The sequence below is a fragment of the Melozone crissalis genome, unplaced genomic scaffold (genome assembly GCF_028551555.1).
Source record: "Melozone crissalis strain CALT ecotype California unplaced genomic scaffold, PUWL_Pcris_2 ptg000090l_1, whole genome shotgun sequence".
NCBI lineage: Eukaryota > Metazoa > Chordata > Aves > Passeriformes > Passerellidae > Melozone > Melozone crissalis.
In genome coordinates this window covers 1,782,838-1,804,376 of record NW_026535867.1, presented here as the reverse complement: position 1 = coordinate 1,804,376, position 21,539 = coordinate 1,782,838, and the positions used below count along the sequence as shown (strand labels likewise).

General features: G+C 37.8%; 1 protein-coding gene across 1 annotated transcript in view; it reads right to left on the bottom strand.

Moving 5' to 3' along the window:
- Window positions 1-816: 816 nt before the first annotated feature.
- The window catches only part of EFHC2 (EF-hand domain containing 2), a 56,041-nt gene continuing 35,318 nt past the window's right edge, over window positions 817-21,539 (bottom strand). The window contains exons 10-15 of the mRNA XM_054291324.1: window positions 18,404-18,600; window positions 14,659-14,792; window positions 10,250-10,447; window positions 9,580-9,672; window positions 2,755-2,860; window positions 817-1,105 (exon numbers count right to left, since the gene is read on the bottom strand). Coding sequence (XP_054147299.1) covers window positions 1,010-1,105; window positions 2,755-2,860; window positions 9,580-9,672; window positions 10,250-10,447; window positions 14,659-14,792; window positions 18,404-18,600 — 824 coding nt within the window. The 3' untranslated portion in view covers window positions 817-1,009. The remainder of the gene's footprint in view (window positions 1,106-2,754; window positions 2,861-9,579; window positions 9,673-10,249; window positions 10,448-14,658; window positions 14,793-18,403; window positions 18,601-21,539) is intronic.

Here is a 21,539-nt window from a genome sequence, read left to right as displayed (position 1 = left end):
TTGAAAAAAAAAACCAGGGTTCTAAGTCTTCCCAAGCACCACAAGAGGTGCACTGGCTCACACCTCATCCCCTTCCCCAGTGGAATCTCCTGGATGAATCAGCTCCACCTTCACCTCAGCTCTTCCGTTCTTCAGAGTGGGGTAATTACTCCTCCCACAAAAGCACAAAGTAAATCCAGATCTAATTGTGGCTTTGAGCTGTTATAAGCTTAAAAAGATACAAAAATGCTAACAGGAGCTCCATTAAGCCACGGAGAAAGAGAAGGGCATCAGTGAATTTCCAAAGGGCAAGTACATTTCTGCTGCCAGAATGCTACACACTGGAATTGCACTGAAATCCCTTCTCTTCAGACATGTCCCACCCAAGTAAAGCTGGGTGGGACTAACCTGAGTCACATCTAAAACAAAAAGCAAGAACTGACAACTTCTGTGCTGCGCCTGCAAAACATTTGCTTCCACTTTGGAAGGCTATAATTATCTCTGATACCAGAACAGCTTTATAGTTGTGTGCAAAAACCTTGCTGGCATTTCCTCCACAAAATAACCAACTCTGACATGAACAGCACTTGAGCATCACCAGGGGGATAGAGCAAAACCACAGATAAGAGCTGCAGAGCAAGGGAGGAAATGTGAATGGAATGGCATTATTGTGCTAACACAGTCAAACCCAATTCTGAGAGGTCATCCAACAAGGTTTGTTCTCAGAACAAAGCAGGGTCAGTCAGATTTTGCAGTGTTTGACTCGGAGATTTCTCAATACTCACAAATTTTCCATGCAACCAGGCAGAGATTAGAGGATCTAACTTTAATTATGCTTGTATAAGTGTGACAGAGTGCTGTTGATTTAGAAAGAGTTCCAAAAACATACAAGTATACATCTCTGTTGGAACAAGAAATTAAATGCTGTATCTACTTTTTTCTCATTATACAAGAAATTTTTTTGGTATCTTTCTAAGTAATCTTCAGAGCTGAAGCACCACTCTTAAATCAGTGCCTTGCACAAATGAGATTATTCTTCTTTGCCAAAGAGATCATCCAGAAGAGGAGGGTATCTGATCCCAGTCACAGGAGGGGATCGTGGTAGCTGGTTCCAGATATCTTCCCTCTGTAATTAGTAACCCAGAGAATATCTTAGTATGAAATAATGAAAACAGGAATCATTACAAGACGGTCAACATAAGATTGAATGAGCTGCTTCAATTCCACAGACAAATCTGTGAAAAATTGGGTCTTTATAAAGACGTCTTCTTAAAAGATTACAACATGCACATTCTTGAATGTTACAAAATATTTTATTCAAAATATTTTCTATTACTAGTCCTCTTGCAGATTTTTTTAATTAAATAATGCTACATTTTCTTCATCAAAATGCTTATGCTTCAAATTCATGTCTCAACACCAAAAATCATACAAAATAATGAGATAAAGAGAAGGAATAATAAAAAAAAAAAGCCAGCTAAACAAGCACAGCTCTGCTGCTGAAATTTATCTGTCAAATACAGGTACTGTAGCCTCAAAATACTGCTATTCATTCATGGTAAGTCATGCACAGACAATTGACAATTGAATTCTAAAGCTGAACAAGATTTAAAACTTTTCCTGTCTCTGATTTTTTTTCCATTTTGTAGTTACCTCTCTTAATATATTAAATATTTAATTATTGCTTAAGCAAGAATTCTTCTGTAAAAACAAAGAATAAGCAAGAATTCTTCTGTAAAAACAAAGAATACTCCCTCAACAAAGCCTAATCAACACCATGATTCTCAGGACTGCTGAATAAAACATGTGGGAGGGTTTTGATTTTATCTGTACAAGACAGAAAAATTCCTCACAAAGACAAAGCAAAAATAATCAACCATGCAGAACCATGCTCTCCAAAGCAGAGCAAACCAACAGCCCTGGGCCCTCTTTAGACGCCACCAACAGTCTGAGATGCTACAGAAGAAAGTCTTGGTAAGGCAGGCAGGAGTCAGGAGTCAGGAGCACAGTGCCTGGTTTAAACTATGCCATGAGTGAACTTGAATTTAAAGGAATGCTGTGTTTCTAAATGCTCTGAACACAATCAAACATATTATGTACAACACATTGGCCAGGCTGGAACAGCAAAACGACGTGTTGGCAGAAGTCTTTGGATTTATTTGTTACAAAGTATTTAAAATTCAGCATAATTGCCTTATGGACCTTCTATTTTAAAATGTTCCACTCAGCACAAGATGGCAAGATCAGATTAGTCTCTGCAGTTTGTTGATATTGCATTTTTTTTTACCCTGAGTAGCAAGCTGAAGACATGCAAAGTTTATCCATCATCTCTCTGTGCACACCAACCAGAGATGTGGTGTGCTGTGTACAGGTTCCTGAGGAGTTATACAAAATGCAGAGCTATTTTCTGCATATGTCTCAGTGGAGCTTAAAGTATTTTCTGTCCACCTCAGCAAGGGAACAGATCATTTGACATGTGACAATGATATTTGTGGGGGAAGCAGTACTCATGCCCATTGTCCATGGATAAGTACATCTGCTTCCCCTTCTCCTTTTCTCTTCTATAAAATGTCCCAGAGATGTGATACCTACTAGGCACCTCCTCATCCCTGTTTGACTTCTCTGCTTCATCCTAAACCTCCCTATTAAATCTATTAAAATTAATTACTTAAAGAAAATAGGTACAAATACACAAACAGGAAAAAATACTGTAGTGTGTGCTGGCTAAGACAGTCATGTTGAAGTCGGAGAAATTATATTGAGACACTTTTTTACCTTGGGTTGCTCCTTTTCCTCCACAAAAGCACGGACTTGATTCTCTCTCCAGTTCAGTGCATGCACAAACTTTTTATAGTCTACCTGCTTTTGGTTATCTTCAAACCTGAGAAGAATATCCATAAGATGACTCAAGGTTAAAGGGAATTTTAACAAAGTTATTTCATGTTATCTACAGCATACTAATCATTGCCTTTGGGATAGTAACTTTTATACTACTTTATTCCCAAACACTGGCAGGAGTGAAAAAAAGGTACAAAATGTCAGGAACACCTATATTATACATGCTTTTCCATATTCTTACACCTTATTATTGTCTCTTACAGAAGAATTCAACTTCTTCAAGTTTGACTTCATTTCAGCTATTTTCATTTTAGTTTTGAAGCACTGCCCAACATTTCCAACACTGATCTCACAGCTTTTGATAAACACAGAGTTGGGATGATCAGTATATGATTCCTTTGTGTAGAAAAGAAATAGAATTACACAGGAAACCTGTGCTGTAACACAACTGACCTGCTCTACTATGACTTCTACAATCCTCTCCTAAAATAAGTAATCCTTCAAAAATGCTGTTTGCACACACCTTGGGATCAATTTACAATTGACAAACAGACAGCTCACTAATGTATCAAATAATAGCCAGATTTTAAAATCATTGGGTACCAGGTTTATGGCATTGTTCTTTAATTCTATGGATAAATAGATATATCTGTATCAGTTGTGGCTGTTCCCTAAATGCATTATAGATGCTGCCAGCAGATATATATGCCAGAAGATAAATATGCTGCCAGCTAAGGTTTACAGGTCTATAGGTACCTGTGGAAAATGCTATTTCCCTCCCTCAGATTTCTAAAATCTTTACCCTGCACTAATAAGCCACATGAGAATAGATTTATGAGTCACTTCATCCTTCTGCCATTGATTTGGATGAAGCAGCTTCAGAAATAGAAGTCCTCAGTTCAGCAGAACATTGAGGTGACTCTTGGGCACCACTGTTCTTCCAGTGTCACCAGGCAAATGTTGAAAGACCCTTTGGGCTGAGGCTTGAAAAGAGCAGCTGGAATGCTCTGCCATAAATCCAGCACCGGCAGCTTCTGAAGGACACCTGTCTCACCCAACACCTCCCACCTGCAAAAGGGACCCAGTTTGGGCACAAAAACATAGCCTGGAAGTGTCTGTGCTTCACTGGGGTCCCTGGAGAAACACAGACACCCAGCAAGGCTCAGTATCTCTTACCTGGTGGGAGACACCAGGCCAAACAATTCTGCCCTGTTATCTGGTGAGACAAAAACTACTGCACAGGAAACAAGTGTTGCAGAAAATCATTTTGCCTTGTCCTTAATGAAACAGCAGTGCACAAAACACAGGCCTCAAAACCCTTCAATCACTACAGGGGGTTCTAACAAAAATTAAGCATGAAGGCACTTTAAGGGAGAATTTACAGCAGAAACTTGGAAAACAATACTGGAGGAGAAATAGGTCTGGTGACAAAAATAAACTGCAACAAACTGCAACTCATCCTTTCCTCCTCCTCCCCCCACACCTTTCATTTAATAGTCAGCAGGAAAGATAATAATGAAATATACTGAGAGCCATAAACAGAGATAGCAGAGATAAACTGGAATGTTAACTACAGTGAGTTATGCTGAAGATGAAAGCAAAGTCAGAAAAGAATGCTACTGCTACCAGAATTAAATGAGTCTGAAACACTGCCATGAGAAACCCTCCCATGACAGCCTGCTTCTTCACCACAGTTCACATGCAAGTTAATATTTCCACAAAGCCTTACTTCTGGGGAATATATCCAATACACAAGAAAATTACCATTCTCACTTCCAGTGGGTTCTTAGTTTCAGGTTTTTGGGTTTTTTTTTTTGCAGGTGGCAATATGGAAGACAACAAGTTTTGCATGAGATGTAGTAAGACAATCAAAAAGCTTAAATAAAAAAGCTTTTTCTCTTGGAAAAATAATGGCAGACAGATTGGAATTTCAGAACAATCAGGACAAATGATTTTTCCTTGTACTATCATGTAGTTACCTTTTGCTCATTGTGAAAAGTCAAAAGAATAATTCTACTACCAAGAGGCTGAGCTGTATAAGCAGGATTTTTAAACAAAGACCAAGTGAAGGTGTAACTATTTAAACTTTCTGTTGAGGAAAGCATTGCTTCTGCTTTTGACACACATTTACAAGGAGAAAAGTCCTTTGATGTGAGAGCACTAGTGAGCTGAGATGACAAAATGGGTTTGAAATTATCTATAACCAAGAATTTTAACATGGGCAGAGGAAATGGGATTCCTAAATTTCATCATTAAATAGCTACAAAAAGCATCTTAAAATACTACTCTAGGATAACCCAGAAAGAAAATAAAAAATCTACTCTTTAGATCTTTTTACTACTGTGACTTATTGTATCAATCTACTAAAAGCAGACACTAGAGATTTGGCACAGAGCACCCAGATGGACTGAGGAGATGTTATCAATTTGTGCATTATTAGGACAGAGATGTCATACATTTCAGAGGCTGGAATTAATAATGCTGAGACAGTGCTCTTCAGAAAAGGAAATTAGATTTGTCTTATCAAGAAGATGTGCCAAAGATAGCTTTAAACCACCCTTCTCTTCAGTTTTCCCCTGTTACTTCACCAATGCATGGGATTTTAGACTATGAAAGTCACTGCTCCATCCCTATCACAGTTTGCAGGGCTTTTTATTTTCTTTATCATTACAGAAATAATCACATATTTCTGCTTATAAAAATACATTCATAATTAAATACTCCAGATAGGTAAAAAATCTGGTCAAACATTATGATCATTCCTGAGGATGCTTTGGTGAGTAAAAATTACTTACTAATAACTTTTTCTTTGCCATCAAGAAATCTATACCCCAAAGATTTATGAGAAAGTTTAATGTATGTGCAGAGTCTTTTAAATTCCTTCATTTCAAACATTTATTAACAAGTTAATCTGATAATAACAGAGCAGAAGCATCTGCTGCTGTAACCTTAGAGAAAATGTTGGGATTCTTCACTCTGTTTGATACTCTCTGTGCAATACAGTTCTACAGGGACTGGATTGCCACAGGTGTACACCTAAATTGTCATAAAGTGCTCATAATTAAAGGACTTAAACCAGCAAGCACAACAAGTCACTATTAAATAATAATGGCTACCATCTCCTTTTTTAAATATTTATTTATAATACATATACTCATGTCTTGAGCAACCATGAATTGCACCATCAGCTCCTCAGCAAACTGAGTAACAGCAATAATTTGTCTTAAGAGATTAAAATATGAATTTAGAGCTCCTTTTAATCACAAATGGCATAAGGAGTCTCAGGCACCAAAGGTAACAAGAAGGCAGCAGGAGAAAGATCTCCTGATCATTTCCACTGCTGCTCCAGCTACTGGACACTTGCTGTAGCAGGAAAAGAAGGTTTCTTCCTGACAGAAAAAGGTCAGCCCTAAAAAAAAAAACATTACAGGTAGGAAACCAGGTAAAAAAATGTCACCCAGCCACAATCCCGGGGAAAACTGAGCAGGCAGGAGTGGCCTGGCCTGGCCTGGATGTGAACTGAGAGCTGGGATCACCACGTAGGAGCCCCTCTGTCACCAGGCACTGCTACCTGAGGGACTGGAGATTCTCCTTCTCAAAACAAAACCTTTCAAACAGACTCCCCCCAGCAGTGTAGAGAGGTGAAAAAAGACTCAGCTACTTTTAACAGAAGTTAAAAAACATAATTTAAATAACTAGGGACCTACAATTAACAACTGAATTAATGCAGAATAATCAACGTGCATTGCTTGTAAACTTGTCATCCATTCTTTCTCCTCTCAATTTTCCCCTTCCTTAGCTACCAGCTGTTTATAAATCCTCCAGGGAAAGACTGCTTCTTTTTAAGTTCTTGTTAGCATCAATTTAGCATTGCAGAAAATAAAAATAACAGAAAAACCCCCTAAACTCATTACTTAAGCACTTTGCAAAATTTATTTATTAAACAAACTGTAATTGTTCATTATGCCTGCATAAATTTAAAGGCATGTTTATAATGACTACTGTAGTTTTCTGGCAGAAACAACTGTGTACTGTCTGCATTTTTTAATACAATGTGATTAATTCTGTATTGTTCTGTGATTAAAAAAGTAAGTGAGAAAATGCTGATGGACAAAACAAATACTTTTTAACATGCCAGCTCAGGTAAATTGGAAAATCATTCACATTGTTGGGTACCTAAATCCTACTATTTCAACATCCCACAATTAAAAATATAAATTTGCAGTAGATGAACAATATTAAAAGGTCTTATGAAACCTCAATTTTTGTGCTAAGTCTCCCTTCACTCCATGGCAACTGAGTGGTCTTTGGGTACAGTAAACAAAGTTCTGGGTCATTTGGAGGTGACCACAAAATTAGACAGCAATTTCTATTCCCATCCCATGCTTGTAATAAGTGACAGATCATTGCAGTATAATTTCCAAATGTAAATAATAAATACTTTAAGAGTACTACCTTTCAAAATGGAAAAATAGAGTCATTAAGTCCTGGAGAAAGTCTTTGCCACCTAATCTCAGATAGCAAAGCTGAATAAACACAGAGCTTCAGCCTTCAGCTATTATCTGATCACATTGTCCAGCATCATTTTATAGCTGAATGGGGTCCAGCTAGTGCATTAGCTATATACACTGATTTGTGGGACTCAGTCCAGCAGCTTTTATTGTTCCACTTTCTTCCTTCATAAATAAAGATTCACAGAGTAGGACCACCACTTGTTTTAGAAAGAAATATCAGTGGACACAAAACTACATGGTTCCTCATAAATAGAAAATTTTAAAAAAATAAACAAGGAAAGAATGCTGGAATACTGTTGACAAACTTGGCCCAAACTGAATTGCAAACTGCCCAGGAATGAGACTGCTCTTCATTAACAATAAACCTGCCTGTTTCATGATTCTTCAGTATTGAAGAAAACTTAAAGAAAGCAGAAAGAAAGGAAAAATTTAAATCTCATTAAGATGACTCACCTCTTCAATTTACAGACTATTGGAAATTAAGTCCTATTAAATAGAGTTCAAACAAATATTTCCCTGGCTCTGCACCCTCATAAAACAAAAAACCTTCCCAAGCAGTGCCAAGTGCACACATGATGAAGAATGTGACAATTCCTCATTACCTGCAGTGCTGTGACACCACCTGAACTGCCACCTTTGAAGCAGCTGATGCTGTAATTTAGAGGTGCCTTACATAAGGCTCTCTGTCAAATGGAGCACTTCCCACACTGATTTCTGAGGCCCAGCTTCACATCATTCTCATTTACCTTTCTCATACAGAAATCTGTAACACAGGCTGGCCTCAGCCCCTTTAGAACTAAGGAAAATGGATGGGAATTCGGAAATGCAGCTCTGATGCAGGCTGAGGAGATAACTCTCTCCTCCACCACCTACAGAAAGAACCTACAGCAGCTGAAACCTCATCCAGCTGTCATGGGTACCTTGCTAAAGTTGGGTGAAATCCAGCCCTTGATCATCTCCCTGTGTTCTAAGCTTATCTCTAATTTTTTTTATAATGTACTGGGCATTTTCTTTTTACCTGCCTACACTCACTCCTTAGGAAAGTAGAGGTTCAGGGCACAGACGTTTTCCCTGGTATAAATTCACAAACAAGAAACATGTCCCTAGGGCCCAGGATGTGTCAGGCTTGCCTGCTTGTTATCAGAACTGAGTTAGTACATAAAGGAAAACTTACAGTGCCTTGATGTGCATTTATTCAAGTTCAGCCCTTAAGAAATGGAATCTGTGAGAACCCCTTGTGTAACATGGGATGTCAATTGTCCTTCAATAATTGTGTTGGGCAGCTTGGTGGGAGTTCTAAAATGTCACTTGTAGAATACTGTTAAAATTCAGACATTTTTGAAGACTAATGCTTATAACTCTTCCTGAAATCAAGAAGTATATTTACCTGAAAGCATCTAAACATGACAGAAGACAAGACCTGTTCCTGTTTTTAACACATTATGAAAGGACAGACAAAACATGTGATTTAAGGATTTCCCTCAAGGGAAAGAAGAAACCAGCAAGTATGCATTTAAACCTGTTACCAGAAAATCTGGCCAGGAAAACCAAATTCAACAAGACATGAGTGTTCAGAACATCACAGCTTACTCTGAACTTTAATCTTTAATACAAGTGCAGTAAATAGTAGCTCTTTTTACTTCTATTCCCATTAATACAGCTAGCAAAGCAATTTGTCTCAAAAAAGCTAAATGTGATATGGAAAAGTACCAAGGCCATGCCAACACTCCTTTTCCTTTTTAAAAATGGCAATAAAATCTGTTTCAGGTGAGATTAACAGGAGTAGCAAACCAATTTTGTTTACTGCTGATGCTGTCAACTTGATAAAGACACTTCATTTTATTCATGTTAGTGTTTTCCTTGGAACTCACATAATGTGTTTTCATAAGATTATTGTTTTTGCCTCACATCTACACACAGGAACAACTAAAGCAAAAAAAAGTGAATCTTATTGCAAATGATAAGTATCAGTAACTGACTCTGGAAAGATGAATTCCATAGAATTGTGCCAAACCCCAGATGATTTACTATGCCAGGCAAAATGAAGAGAAGTTGCTAAGATGGATGCATCTCAGTTGATAAAAAATATTCTATAAATAGGAAAGTCTGTGTGTGTTGGAACAAAATCTGCATCATTAAATGATTCATATTAGATAAATGACAAATTCTGAAGATTTTTGTCTGCAGCAGATATTTAGCATTGATTTGCACCCTTGCATGCAGGTCACCCTCTCTGCCCTTGAGTTACCTGGCCAGTAAAGTTTCTAGAAGATCATCAGGAAGTGGCAACTTAAAGGATTTGAAAATAGTCCTGCAGGTCTCATTGGGCAACAATCCACACCTGCACATAAGAAAGAGAAGGGTAGAAATACACATTAGGTATTTTCCAGGTTTACTTCAAGTTAATGTTTCTGTGCATAGGAAAATGTGTGAGGAACATCATGATAGAGAAAAAGACAACAAAATTTTATGAAATTTTGCTATTAGAAAGCTGAGAAACTTGAAGGCCACATTGCAGCCTTTCTCATACTGAGATCCTCAGTGATTCTCTGTGATTCTTTATCTGTGACATCAGAGAACAAAAAGGGCAAATGAGTCACATAAAGATTCATTCTTTCCTTTTTTCCCCCTTAAATCACTGTTTCTCCTCTTTGATTTCAAATCCTGTGTTTTGCCCATGAGCTGGTATCTGATGTCACAGAATGTTCAGTACAGCATCTACAATACATGTACAAAATATAGAATAGACAAAAAGGCTGTCCCCTTCTTGTCTATTGTCAAGTGCTGAGAGAAGCTTAACATTACACACAATATTTTTTGGCCATAATAAATCATTTGCTCAGCAACAACCAGAAAGTAGGAGGGTTTACAAGAAAAGCTTCTCCAATAACAGTTTGGGATAAAGACAGGAAACTTACTTTTCTCGGTCCTTGTACAAAAACACTGTAATCAGTTGTTCAAAATTTTCAAAGGCATTTTTCTTTAGTTTTTCTTGAGCCATTGAAAGGAGGAGGAGCAGGTCTGTTTGACTGTTATCTCTGATGCCATAGTGACGCCCAAGAGTCATAATTTCATGTTCTGAAAATCCTCCAGCAGCAACACTGACTATCCAATTTCTGTGCACAAAAACAACAGCCTACATTAGTTTTAAGTAAGTTAAAACCAGTTAATAATCACTAATTTTGGATGAGGATGTCCAAATTTCCTCAGTAGCTGTCTATGCATACAAAAATACATGAACAACAAACAAAAATACAAAATACAAAAATACAAAAACCACGATTGAAATGTTTTACCAGAGATGCCATACAGAGAATTACACCAAATCACAAGTTCCCCTGGCAAAAATGCAAGACAGGAGGCAGCAGCAAGAGCAGCGCACATTTGGATGCTGTAAGTAGGAAATCAGATCCCATGCAAGGATGAGCCTGGGATGTGCTCTCCCAAGCCTGTGTGTGCTGCTCAAACAAATCAGCCCAGCTGATCTGAAGAAAGAAAGAAGAAATTTCTTCTGGAAGAAGAAATTTTCCTGAGATCCATCTGATGGGACAGTGTCAGCTCCCTCAGTGTCAAATCTGGATTACTGTAACTACATTGGCTCTATGATCCCAAACATCTGCCCCTGGTGCACTCACATTCAACCAGGCTTTTTAACAAGCAAGCATCAGCAGAGGCCTATGTGTTTCAGTCAAAATTAGATTAATTATATATAATACTTCTGGATAAACTGCACTAAGAATAAACTTCACTGTAATTGCTGGTGCAATTAGTGCTGTACCTTGTGATAACCATGAGGACACTGAATCACTGTGATTAAACTCCAGTCCTTGAAAACAAATGGAAGAAATTAGTAGTGATGCACAAAGTTCTGACACAAGAGCTAAATGGCTGCCTGGAGAATACTTGAATTGTTGAATTAATCTGATGAGGGATCTCTTTAACATCCACATGTGAACTGAAAGCACAGAAATTTAGGACCCTTCCAAATTTGCAAACTTTTAACAAGAAACATAGTTCTTCACTTGCTTCCTCTTAGAGGCTTGTGTGGTCCTGTTCAAAGGAAAGGATCATTTCATATAATCAGATTGCACTTACACAACTATTAAAGAAAAGTTAAATACTGTAGAGTGTCTACTTAGATTCAACTACTTCTTTGTCCATATTAAATGAATCAGAATGATCTTTTATTTGCAGTGGCAGGAGATAAATACAAGGAAGTGACAAGCTGTTGACAGTAGCAAACTTTATTTGAGATTACACAAACTCAATGACCAGGACCTGGTCCATCTCCATCTACTCATATTATCACTATCTTGTCAGTATTATTTTTCCACTTACTGGATATTATTATTTATATTGCAGCAGCATTCAGAGATCCAGCCAAAGCTGGAGCCTCCTTCCAGCAGCCTGCAATAAACACCACTGCACACACAGAGAGGACAATGCTGCTGATAATCCTGGCACTGCAGTGCTTGGGCTGGCAGAGCTGGGGGCTGTAGATAACATCAGCCATTTCCACAGGCTGCATTTCCATACATGGCACAGAATTTTCCACTGTCAGGATTTTAAAAGCCTTTTATTTTCTCAATCCAGTCAGTGACAATCAAATCACTAAAAGCCACAGATAAAATTATTTCACTTGGGAATTAAGGAATATTTTAGGGATTGTGAGGGACTAATGAGTAAGACCCAAGACTCACAAACAGAATGACATCTAAACTCTCCCTGACCAAAAAAAAAAAACAAGCTCCAATAATTGTTCCCACAGCTTAGCTATCTCTTGTTTTACTTCTTTTTTGTTCTAGAAGAATAGGACAGATTGCAATCTGAATTTATTACAGAAAGAAGTCATAATTAACTGCTCAAGAGAGCTGCTTCTCAAGCTGAATTGAAGATAGGCATCTTTGTTAGACCCACATGGTCCTTTGTCTCTAACAGCAAACAGTCTTGCCAGTAGCATATGAGAAAAAACAGCCTGGATAGGGCTGTGTGATGCATCTAAGTTTTAAATATTTTTTAATTCTCTTTTTAACAAAGATTTCAATAGTTCTAATGATAGCTTGGGGGGTAGCTTCAGTGTACATTATACATTTATTTTCTGGATGAAGTAGTGAAGATTTGGGTTCTGAAAGCAGTTAAAGTAAATTGTATAATCACAATTTTCTTCACTACATCATACTTATAAAATGTAGTTTTACATGCAGATTATATAAAATTACATAGGTAGAAAGGAAGAAATCTGAACAGTCAAATTCAGAGCTGAGTAAAACCTCAGCTGTATTTAAGATAAGGAAAGAGGATTATCATTGAAGCTGTCACACAGATAATTGCCTGCACTAAAAATAATCATTTGTTGTTAGTTATAGTAATCAAATGTCATGGTAGATTGAAAATAAACAGAGATTTATACAATAAGAAACTGAAAGAAAAAATATTCTATTCACATAGAAGTATCTTGGAATTTTCATAGATGTAAAGAAGTGCTCTTGTTTTTGTCATTAAAAATGCTTCTTTCATTCTAAATTAAAATTCACAGATAATAATGAGACCCTTTAGATTACTGGATGTAACAAACTAACAGAAACAAAACCTACTATCACTATAGAGCACAAATGTTCAAAGGAAATTCTTAGAGGCCAATTCTTCCTCTGGCAATGTGAACATCCCCTGTTAGACCCCAGGCCTTCCCCCATAGGAGGGATGGGGACCCTTAAAGGGTGTTGAGACTGGCCCAGATGAGCACTGAGGCCCAGAAAACCCTGATTATTTGGGTTCCCCGGATTTCCTGCTCATGGAGAAGGCTCCTGCATTTTTTGTGGCTGAAACCATTCCACGTGGTCAGACATATCTCTCTCCATGTCACAGAATAGCACCACCCTAAATTAAACCACTGAGCTGTTCACAGCTGCACAGATTATGTCCATGATTAAATTTACACCCAACTCAGCCTCTTCTGGATAAAATAAAAACCTTTGTCTGCCGTTTAAAAGCACAATCATCCCTTCTAAAAGTTTGCTCCCCTGATTCTATCACACAAATGTTCCAAACCTTTGAGTTGCTCTTAGTGCATGCACAAAGTTTTGCAGGTGATTATTTCATAATTTGAACTAAAACAGTATTTTCTTTATTTTTAAATAGTTACCATGTACATAAATTAAAAACCTTTTCCAGGTGCCAGGAACTTTCTCCCATTAAATATGAACTTTCAATTTTCTCTCTTCTTATTCAAGTAATAACATCTGCCCTTTTAATGCAATTAGCAATTCAAAATCTCACTTCTGCTGAGTAAAATATCTGAGTTCAGAAATATTTTGACCAAAAGCTGCTAAAAACTGTGGCCTCTTTTAGTTTAAATCCTACCTTTAAATCACTTATTTTTCATTTCTGAATACTAGCTTGTTTTAATTTCTCACTACTTTCACTTTGAATTGCTGAAAGAACCTTCTGCTGATCTCTTTCTCTTCTGAGATATTTCAGAAGCAATTCCTGCCTTGGTTAGCATTCCTATGGAGATGACATTCCATGCAATATTCATCTACTTACATGCCTTAGTTATTATGACAGTTCCTAAATACAGTGTATTACTCCTGTGAAAACCAAATGCTTCTAAGCAAAGTTTTCTCCTCTGTTTCACATCATTAACCAGTACTGTGCCCACCACAGTTCATACACTCAAGTATTCTGGCTGTGGGATAAACTGAAATCAATTTGTATTTGAACATTATTTCCTCTTTCAAGTATCTCCACATCTGCCCATTGCCATGTCTGGATCATTGCCAGAATCCAGATTTCTGCTCCCTTTATCTATGCCTAAATTAATACCCATGTATTAATTATGGTTCTCACTACTGCTTTCCAGTCTTTTTGAAACATGCTTAGCACTGCCTTCTATAATTTCAATACACCTTAGTTCTGTAAAGACTGTCTTTTTTACCAGTGGTTCAAAACCCAAACACCATTTTCAGGAGGCAATTTGAACTTTCCTACTTGAATTTCAAAACCACTGTTTGACTCTCAGGATGGATTTTTCTTTACCTTTCAGCATATATATTACTGCTGACTTGTGCCCTTCTTCACAACATTGTGTCAGCTCCATAAAAAGAAGACAGATTTCTCTTATGCTTTTCAGCTTACTTGAAACTATCACTTTTTTCTTCTGGAACATATATTTACTTTCTTTTCTACACATAATCTCCAACTAAATGCAAAACAAATCTATGCCATTTCTCAGCTACTGGGCAGAAAGCATCAAAACCCAGTCATGCTTCATACATTTTGGGGGAATGTGCCTTTATTAAATAGTAAAACCCCAAACCCACTGTCTTACCTGAAAGTGTCATACCCAATCACATTGGTATGCTCAGGGTCAGTAATAGCAAATGCTTTTCTGATTTCTTTGCCATGAGATTCAGTCATGCTCTTCAGTTTGTTGAAGACAGCACAAATATCAGCCATGGGGAACTTAAAAAAAGAAAGTAAGACATGGATTAATAAAGAACTGAAGGACAGGATGCCATCCAGAGGGACCTGTCCAGGCTGGAGAAATGGGCCCATGGGAATCTCAGTAAGACTATCAAGAATATAAACAATTAAACAAAAATCATCAGATCATGCATTCTCAGAAAGTCTAGTGCAGCAGCATAAAAGAAACCACTTTTGTTTGAAACATTGCATTTTTAAAGCAGAAGTAGAAACATTTAAAGTACAGTCCTAATAACTTGGTCCTCATTTTATGTTGGTGCACCTCATTGAATTCTCAAGTCATAAATTTCACCATGTTAAAGCTAATTTTTCACCACTGGCTCCAGAAAGGTCCAACAAATATTCTCATTCATTTTTGGACTACATTGTCTTACATACTCAGAAATAGCACATTGGAATTTCTTTAGGAACCAATTTTACCAATTTTATAAAAATGCTTACATGTATATTTCTTCCTAAATAGACCATTGAAATAAATTTGAACTCAGATTAAACAGAACTCAAGCACTAAGGCTTTCAATCTATATTCAGATTGTTGTGTTAGTGCTCTACCACAGATTTATTTGCTATACCCATTTTTAATATAAAACATAGAAGTATTTAGTCATTAAATTTGGGGTGACTTCAAGTATGATTATCTGCTATGTCTTTATATCTGTCATGCTCTATCTAGCTTAAAAAGCACAATGAACTGCCTGAAAACACTTTTCTCCCATTTCTTCCAACAGCAATTATTTGAAATTTGGTATGACTAGTATTAAGGACCAGGACATAAAAATCAGGCCTCGGCCCCAAATGTGCTGAAGTGTGTCTACACTTTGTAACAGTTCAAAATGCTCTAGAAAAGGGTATTTAAAGTCCCTATGGCACTGCCAGAGCAGTACAAATTGATCCAAGTTTAATCAATACATCAGCTCTTGCAGGTTTTTCTCAGAATTGGAGAAGACAATTTCTGCCTCTGCCAAAAGCCCAGGTGCAGCCCTGGCAGGCAATGCCCTGCAAGGCAGTGGCTTGGAGCAGCTGGACCAGCAATCAAAGAGTTTTAGAGGCAGCAGCTTTTCCAGGCCCCTCTCCAAGATGTTTCTGTTTGGGGCATGAGCACAGAGCCTTCCGCTGCTCAGGCAAGGAACAGGGAGAAAAGACTGAGCAGAAGGGTTCAGAGAGCAGTGTTTCAGGATGGACAAGGTGTTCTGAATATTTAAGAGCCTGTCTTCTCTACAGTATCAAAACAGCTATTTTTACATCTTTTTTCCTAAACTACATATTCCAAACACCTTTACAGGCATTGAGTGTCCAAGCAGCATGGCAATAATTTCACCAGCTTTCCCCCTTCTCATGTAACTCCTGACATGTTTCTAGTCACAGTCTAGTTTGGTTTGGCTGCCTTGCTTAACTCAGAGGTGATTATGCTGAATTTAATGGAAGTAAAATCCCTTTCTATGTTTGTGCTGCAGCACACAGCAAAGTTAGAACAATTGATACAGTTCAGAGATACTGAATTCCCTTCCAGGGATGCCTTGTTTGAAAGAGTCCTCCCCAAATCTGAATAATACCAGTAGGATTGTGCACAACACACCTGTTCTGTTTTGCAAGCAAATCTACACTTTCTAAATAAATATTTTTTTCCCTCAAATTGAAATGTAAACCAGAAGTGCTGAAAAGTTTTAAACTAAGTCCTTGAAGTTACTTTCAGTAAAGGTGGCAATCAAAATGACAAGACTCTGTGATTTTTCTCTCCCTTTAACACACAAACAATACAATAATTTTGAAAAAGAAAACTAAAGCTTTCCAACTATCTCAGATTGTTTCAAACAAATTTTCAATATTTGCCTGCACCATGACTACCAATCAAAATTTCATATAAATCAGCATATGCCTATAGAACTGTGGTCAAAATTTCCATTAAAATTTCCATGAAAAAAATTACATACAGATTTCTTTTACCAGTTTTAGAAAACATACTGATGTGTTCTGCTGGAAGGAAATCTCTTGTCTATTCAGAAGGAAAACTGTTTGTTTTCTAATTTTAGAAACAACTAAAAAATAGCCATATTTATATTGTTACCCTCTTTTTCTAAACAATCTTCCAGCTCTGATCTTCTCTAGTAATTGCTGAAGTTGATGTGATTTGAGTATGTGGTCCCCTGATGAACTGAGGCAAAATTCTGGAGCTCTTGTCAAAGGTCAAAGGATGTGAGTGAAGCACCTACCTCTGGGAGAATCAACCTTTTTTCCTACCAGCCTCATTAAAACCTTAATCATGCTAAGAACCTTTCAAAATTCACTTTAAGGACATATTTTCAATGTTGCCTCTTCGCATTTTGCAGATTTTATTTTGATATTATACAATCTTTCAATCTGGAGAACTAAAGTCTCATCCATTGGATTCACAGCAATCAACATTCCAAAGAACATTTACAGTCTAAAGATGAGCTCTGAATTTTGGAGAAAAGGTTTGGTTTTGATTCTACCAGGAGGAGAAACCATTCAGCAAGAAGGAAACACACTGGATTGCATTTTTGAGGTTTCAGCTTTGTATGTTACTGCTTTAAGCTTTTAGCAGTCAGCATTTTACATCTACAAGCATTTTGCAGATCTTCCTTGTTGTTCCATGGAAGGCAGATGGTGCTAATCCACACTAATTTACAAATCCACAATAATTTATAAAAAATTTCACCATTCCACTAAAGTATAAAGCAGCAGAGACATCCCAGCTCCCAATTTATTGCTCTCCCCTCTGAAGACAATAAGAAAAGACAGTAAAACTCAATAAACACTGTAAGCTTGAATTCCTGACTGAGATATGAATTTGTAATATTACAAGGGAAATGTTTTAGTAGAAAAATGTGTTTGAACACAAAAAATCAAATTAGGACATAAAATAGCCTCATCAGTAAGACTAAATTGGATGTGTCCACATCTTAAGTACTGAACACTGTTCCAGTCTCCACATCTCACAGTTACTAAAAAGGGTGAGACTCTTACCTGCAGAGGATTAGGGTGAGGGGGAAGAATGTCTTAGATTTACAAAATTATAAAGGTGGTGCATAAGGTGAATGGGATCTTCCCCAAACCTCAGAACAGTATAACTGGCCTTGAAACTAGTGGGAGACTGGTTATAAACAGATAAAAGATACTTCTTTTTTCAGATATTTGTTTTTCATAGCAGGCAGTGAGCTTTTCAACCTACTGCCACAGAAAGTTGTGGAAGCTGACAGTATCTGTAGGTTCAGCAAGAGTTAGATCAGCTCAGGGACAAGAGGTTCATGAAGAGCCTCAAGAAGGAATAGGCAGGGATATCCCTTGTCACAAACCCTAATGCAGACTGAGTGGGTTCTGGAAAAGGGAAAGGAAAAGGAAAAGGAAAAGGAAAAGGAAAAGGAAAAGGAAAAGGAAAAGGAAAAGGGAATGGACAGTAAAGAGTGGCCAGACTTGCATGCACTCCCAGCTGCCATCCCCTAAATCCATTGCTAGACAGAAAGCACTGGGCTGTGAGCCTTGGGGGAGGAAACAGGATAAATAATTCTGAAAAATATATGGATAAACCACAGTCCTGAGAGACAACAGAAATTAACAAGAGCCTGCTTCACCTCATTTGCATTCTTCTCCATGTAGTTGAACGTGTATTCATCAGCATCCACCAAAAGAAAGTTGTGACCATGGAAACAAAGTCTGGCTCCAACAAACAGATCCTGAGCCTGGTAGTATTCAGATGGCTCACTCTTAAAGAGTTCCTGCCCAGGCTTCTTAATGCGACTTCTTTCCAGGAACTTCCCACCAGCTATCCCTATGGGAATAGAATTAAAAATAATTAATTATGGCTTTACTTGGAAAAAAAAAACCACACACACAGAGAAAACCTGCAAGCCATCAGCAAAAAGACACCCCAAACTAGATTATTTGTATTTAAATACCACATTTTGTGCTCCAGTTTCCTGTCTCAGAACACTCTCTTCCCCTCCCTCTCACTGCTAAAAGGACTGTCTGCCAGTGTCCACAGCAACAGTGACATTGAGCACATTCTGTGACATGTCTCATTTGAATGCCTGCCAAACACCTTCCCTGCTTTGCTTTTCTTTAAAACAGGACAGAAATGTGCCTCTTCAAACTGTTCCCATAACCTTGTCACCAGCCTTGGAACTGGCCCTTGAGAAAGCTAAGTTCCAAACACTAAGATGCAGGCAATTAAACTGTTAAAAGCAGAAAAAGGAAAATAAAAATCACAACTTAAGAGAGCCCTGTCCTACAAAGATTGTGAATTCTAATGTATCTTAATTCTAACTTCCTTTAAAGGGCTTTTGAAATTTTTTAAAGATGTAGGAGTGACATGATACTGTCTTCCACACATTGGTCTGCCAATGTAATTTACCTGTGAGCTGCTCTTTGCTTTGTGAGGTGGGGATGTCACACAGTTCCTTTTCACAGTATAATGATTTTATTTGTGTCACTACAAACTGCACAAGGTGCTCAAGGGTGGGTAAGATGCTGAAAGAAACATTTCTCTTTCCTGTATTAACTTCTGGTGTACCACAGGAACTGCATTGCATGTACTAAGCTTTCTGGAAAACCTTATGCCACATGTTTAGTTTCACTGGGATATGTGCCCTACAACAACTCTGGGGTTTGCTTCCTGTTGATATTTCAGCTTCCAAAAGCCAAAAATCTTCCTTTAGTAACATTTAATGATGCCTTAATATCAGGTACTGATGCAAGTCCAGTAAAAGGCTGATGAACAGCGCAATCAAATGCCTTTTATAGTCAAAATTATAAATGAGTGTGAAACCCAAACTACTTATTAAACCATAGTTTGGAGCAGATGTCTGTCTTAATTGCTTTATTAGCACCATAAAAGACAAAAAAACTCTCCACTGCGGTAATTATCAGATCTTGCTTGAATCAAAAAACAATTCAAATCACTAATGTGACTGTAATGTTAACACATTCCTTTTCACCCAGCTATAAAAACAAATAAGAAATTTTTAGGTTATATAATCCTGGCAACTGTTTTTAATATTTAATAGGTCTCATAAGATTGGAAATTCACTCCTGCCTCTCTATTTCCCTGCAATTGTGCACTTATATTGGAAACCCACTTCTGTCCCATAATGGTTTTTTAAATGTTACAGGTTAATACATTACAAGTGGTATAAAGAAAAATGACTGAAAATATCTCATTAAGTTAGAGATTTTACACTGAAACCTGATAAGGAGTTTTGATAGAAATCTACAAAAGCCAGGCTCAAAGCACAAAATAAACACCACCACCAAAGACCCTATTCCATTAAGATCAGATCAGAGTTTGCAGGTGTTTGTACAGCTGTTGGCTGGGTCTTACACTGAGTAAAAAAGGGGTTGTGATCTTCTTCATGGGGAGCCAAAGTTCTCAGGCTTTGATCCCCATCTCAAGAAGTGCTTCAAGATGTCCAGCCCTGTGAATTTCATAGAGTTTCAGTGTTACTAATATTACAGCGAAGTAGTTCTCTGAAACCTTCAGGTTGCTGAAATGAGAAAACTGAGAGCAACTTACTACTTCCCCTTTAGGACTAGGATTTGAAGTATTGGGATTTGAAGCATTACTTGCCAACTTGTACCAGTTCATGTAAATAAAAAGGTAAAATTTTCAGGCCTCTGAACCTGTGCACAAAAGGGATGGCCATTTTGTGGCCAGGTTGTAATTTTGGATGTCTTACTCCTTTTTCTTAGCCACTATTACCTGACCTTTACAAAGCCTTCTCATTCTTAACATTGAACAAACTCATTCTCTTTTCCTTCAGACATGGCTAAAATGAGGGAGGGATAGTGAGAGAAAAGAAGTAGAAAGAAAAGGAAGGTGGGAACAAACAAACTTGTGCAGACCCAGGCCTCTTTCCAACTGCTGCTCTACCTCCTCCACCACATTCCTTGCTTCTTCAATGCTGTTCTCACTAAATTCTCCAGTGGCCAGTTCTCAGCCATATCCTTTCATTTCACCTTTCTGCCACCTCTAAAAGTCAGCTACTCCATCCATTTTAACCACCCAGGGAAGTTAAAAGTCCACTACAGACACATGCCTTTCATATGTGCCTTGAAGCATTTGTTACTATTAGTGGGCAAATTTTCCCATTTATTGATTCGTGTTTTATTTGACCAGCAGTGTTCAGTGGACTCCCAGATGAAATCCCAGCACATATTCTCATTCCAAAATAAAAGGAAGGCAGGCAGCAATCTCTGGCCTGGCACTCCTGCTGCTGATGGCTTGACCAGCTGACCACATCTGCTCTGCAGTGTGTGGTTTGAGTCTTCTCTGGGTGCTGCAGGATAAATCTGGAGTCACAGCTATTATCACTGTGTGTTCAAGGCTCTCTGGGGCCTTGTCTGGTTGAAATGGTGCAAAGGAGAACTAGAAGTGACTGAACAGGCAGTACACATGCTTAGGGTCCAAGATTCAAACTGTTCCCTGGACTTCTTAAATTTAACAGTGCAGCTGTACCTTTAGCACCCTTTATGTCTCTGGACATCAAAAATGCCAATCAGACATGTCATTCAGTGGTGGAGAACTGAGCTGCTCTTGAGCCTCACAGTAGCATTACATATTAAATATATACATAAGTGTGTGTGTGTATTTAGCTGCAACAAAAGAAGTTGCATAAGTTTTAGGCCACTGGACCCTAGAAGTGAGTAAAGTATTGATAAGAAGATATTTCTGCCATAAAAGTGCTAAATCTTGATGCTGTAGTGGAGCAGGAT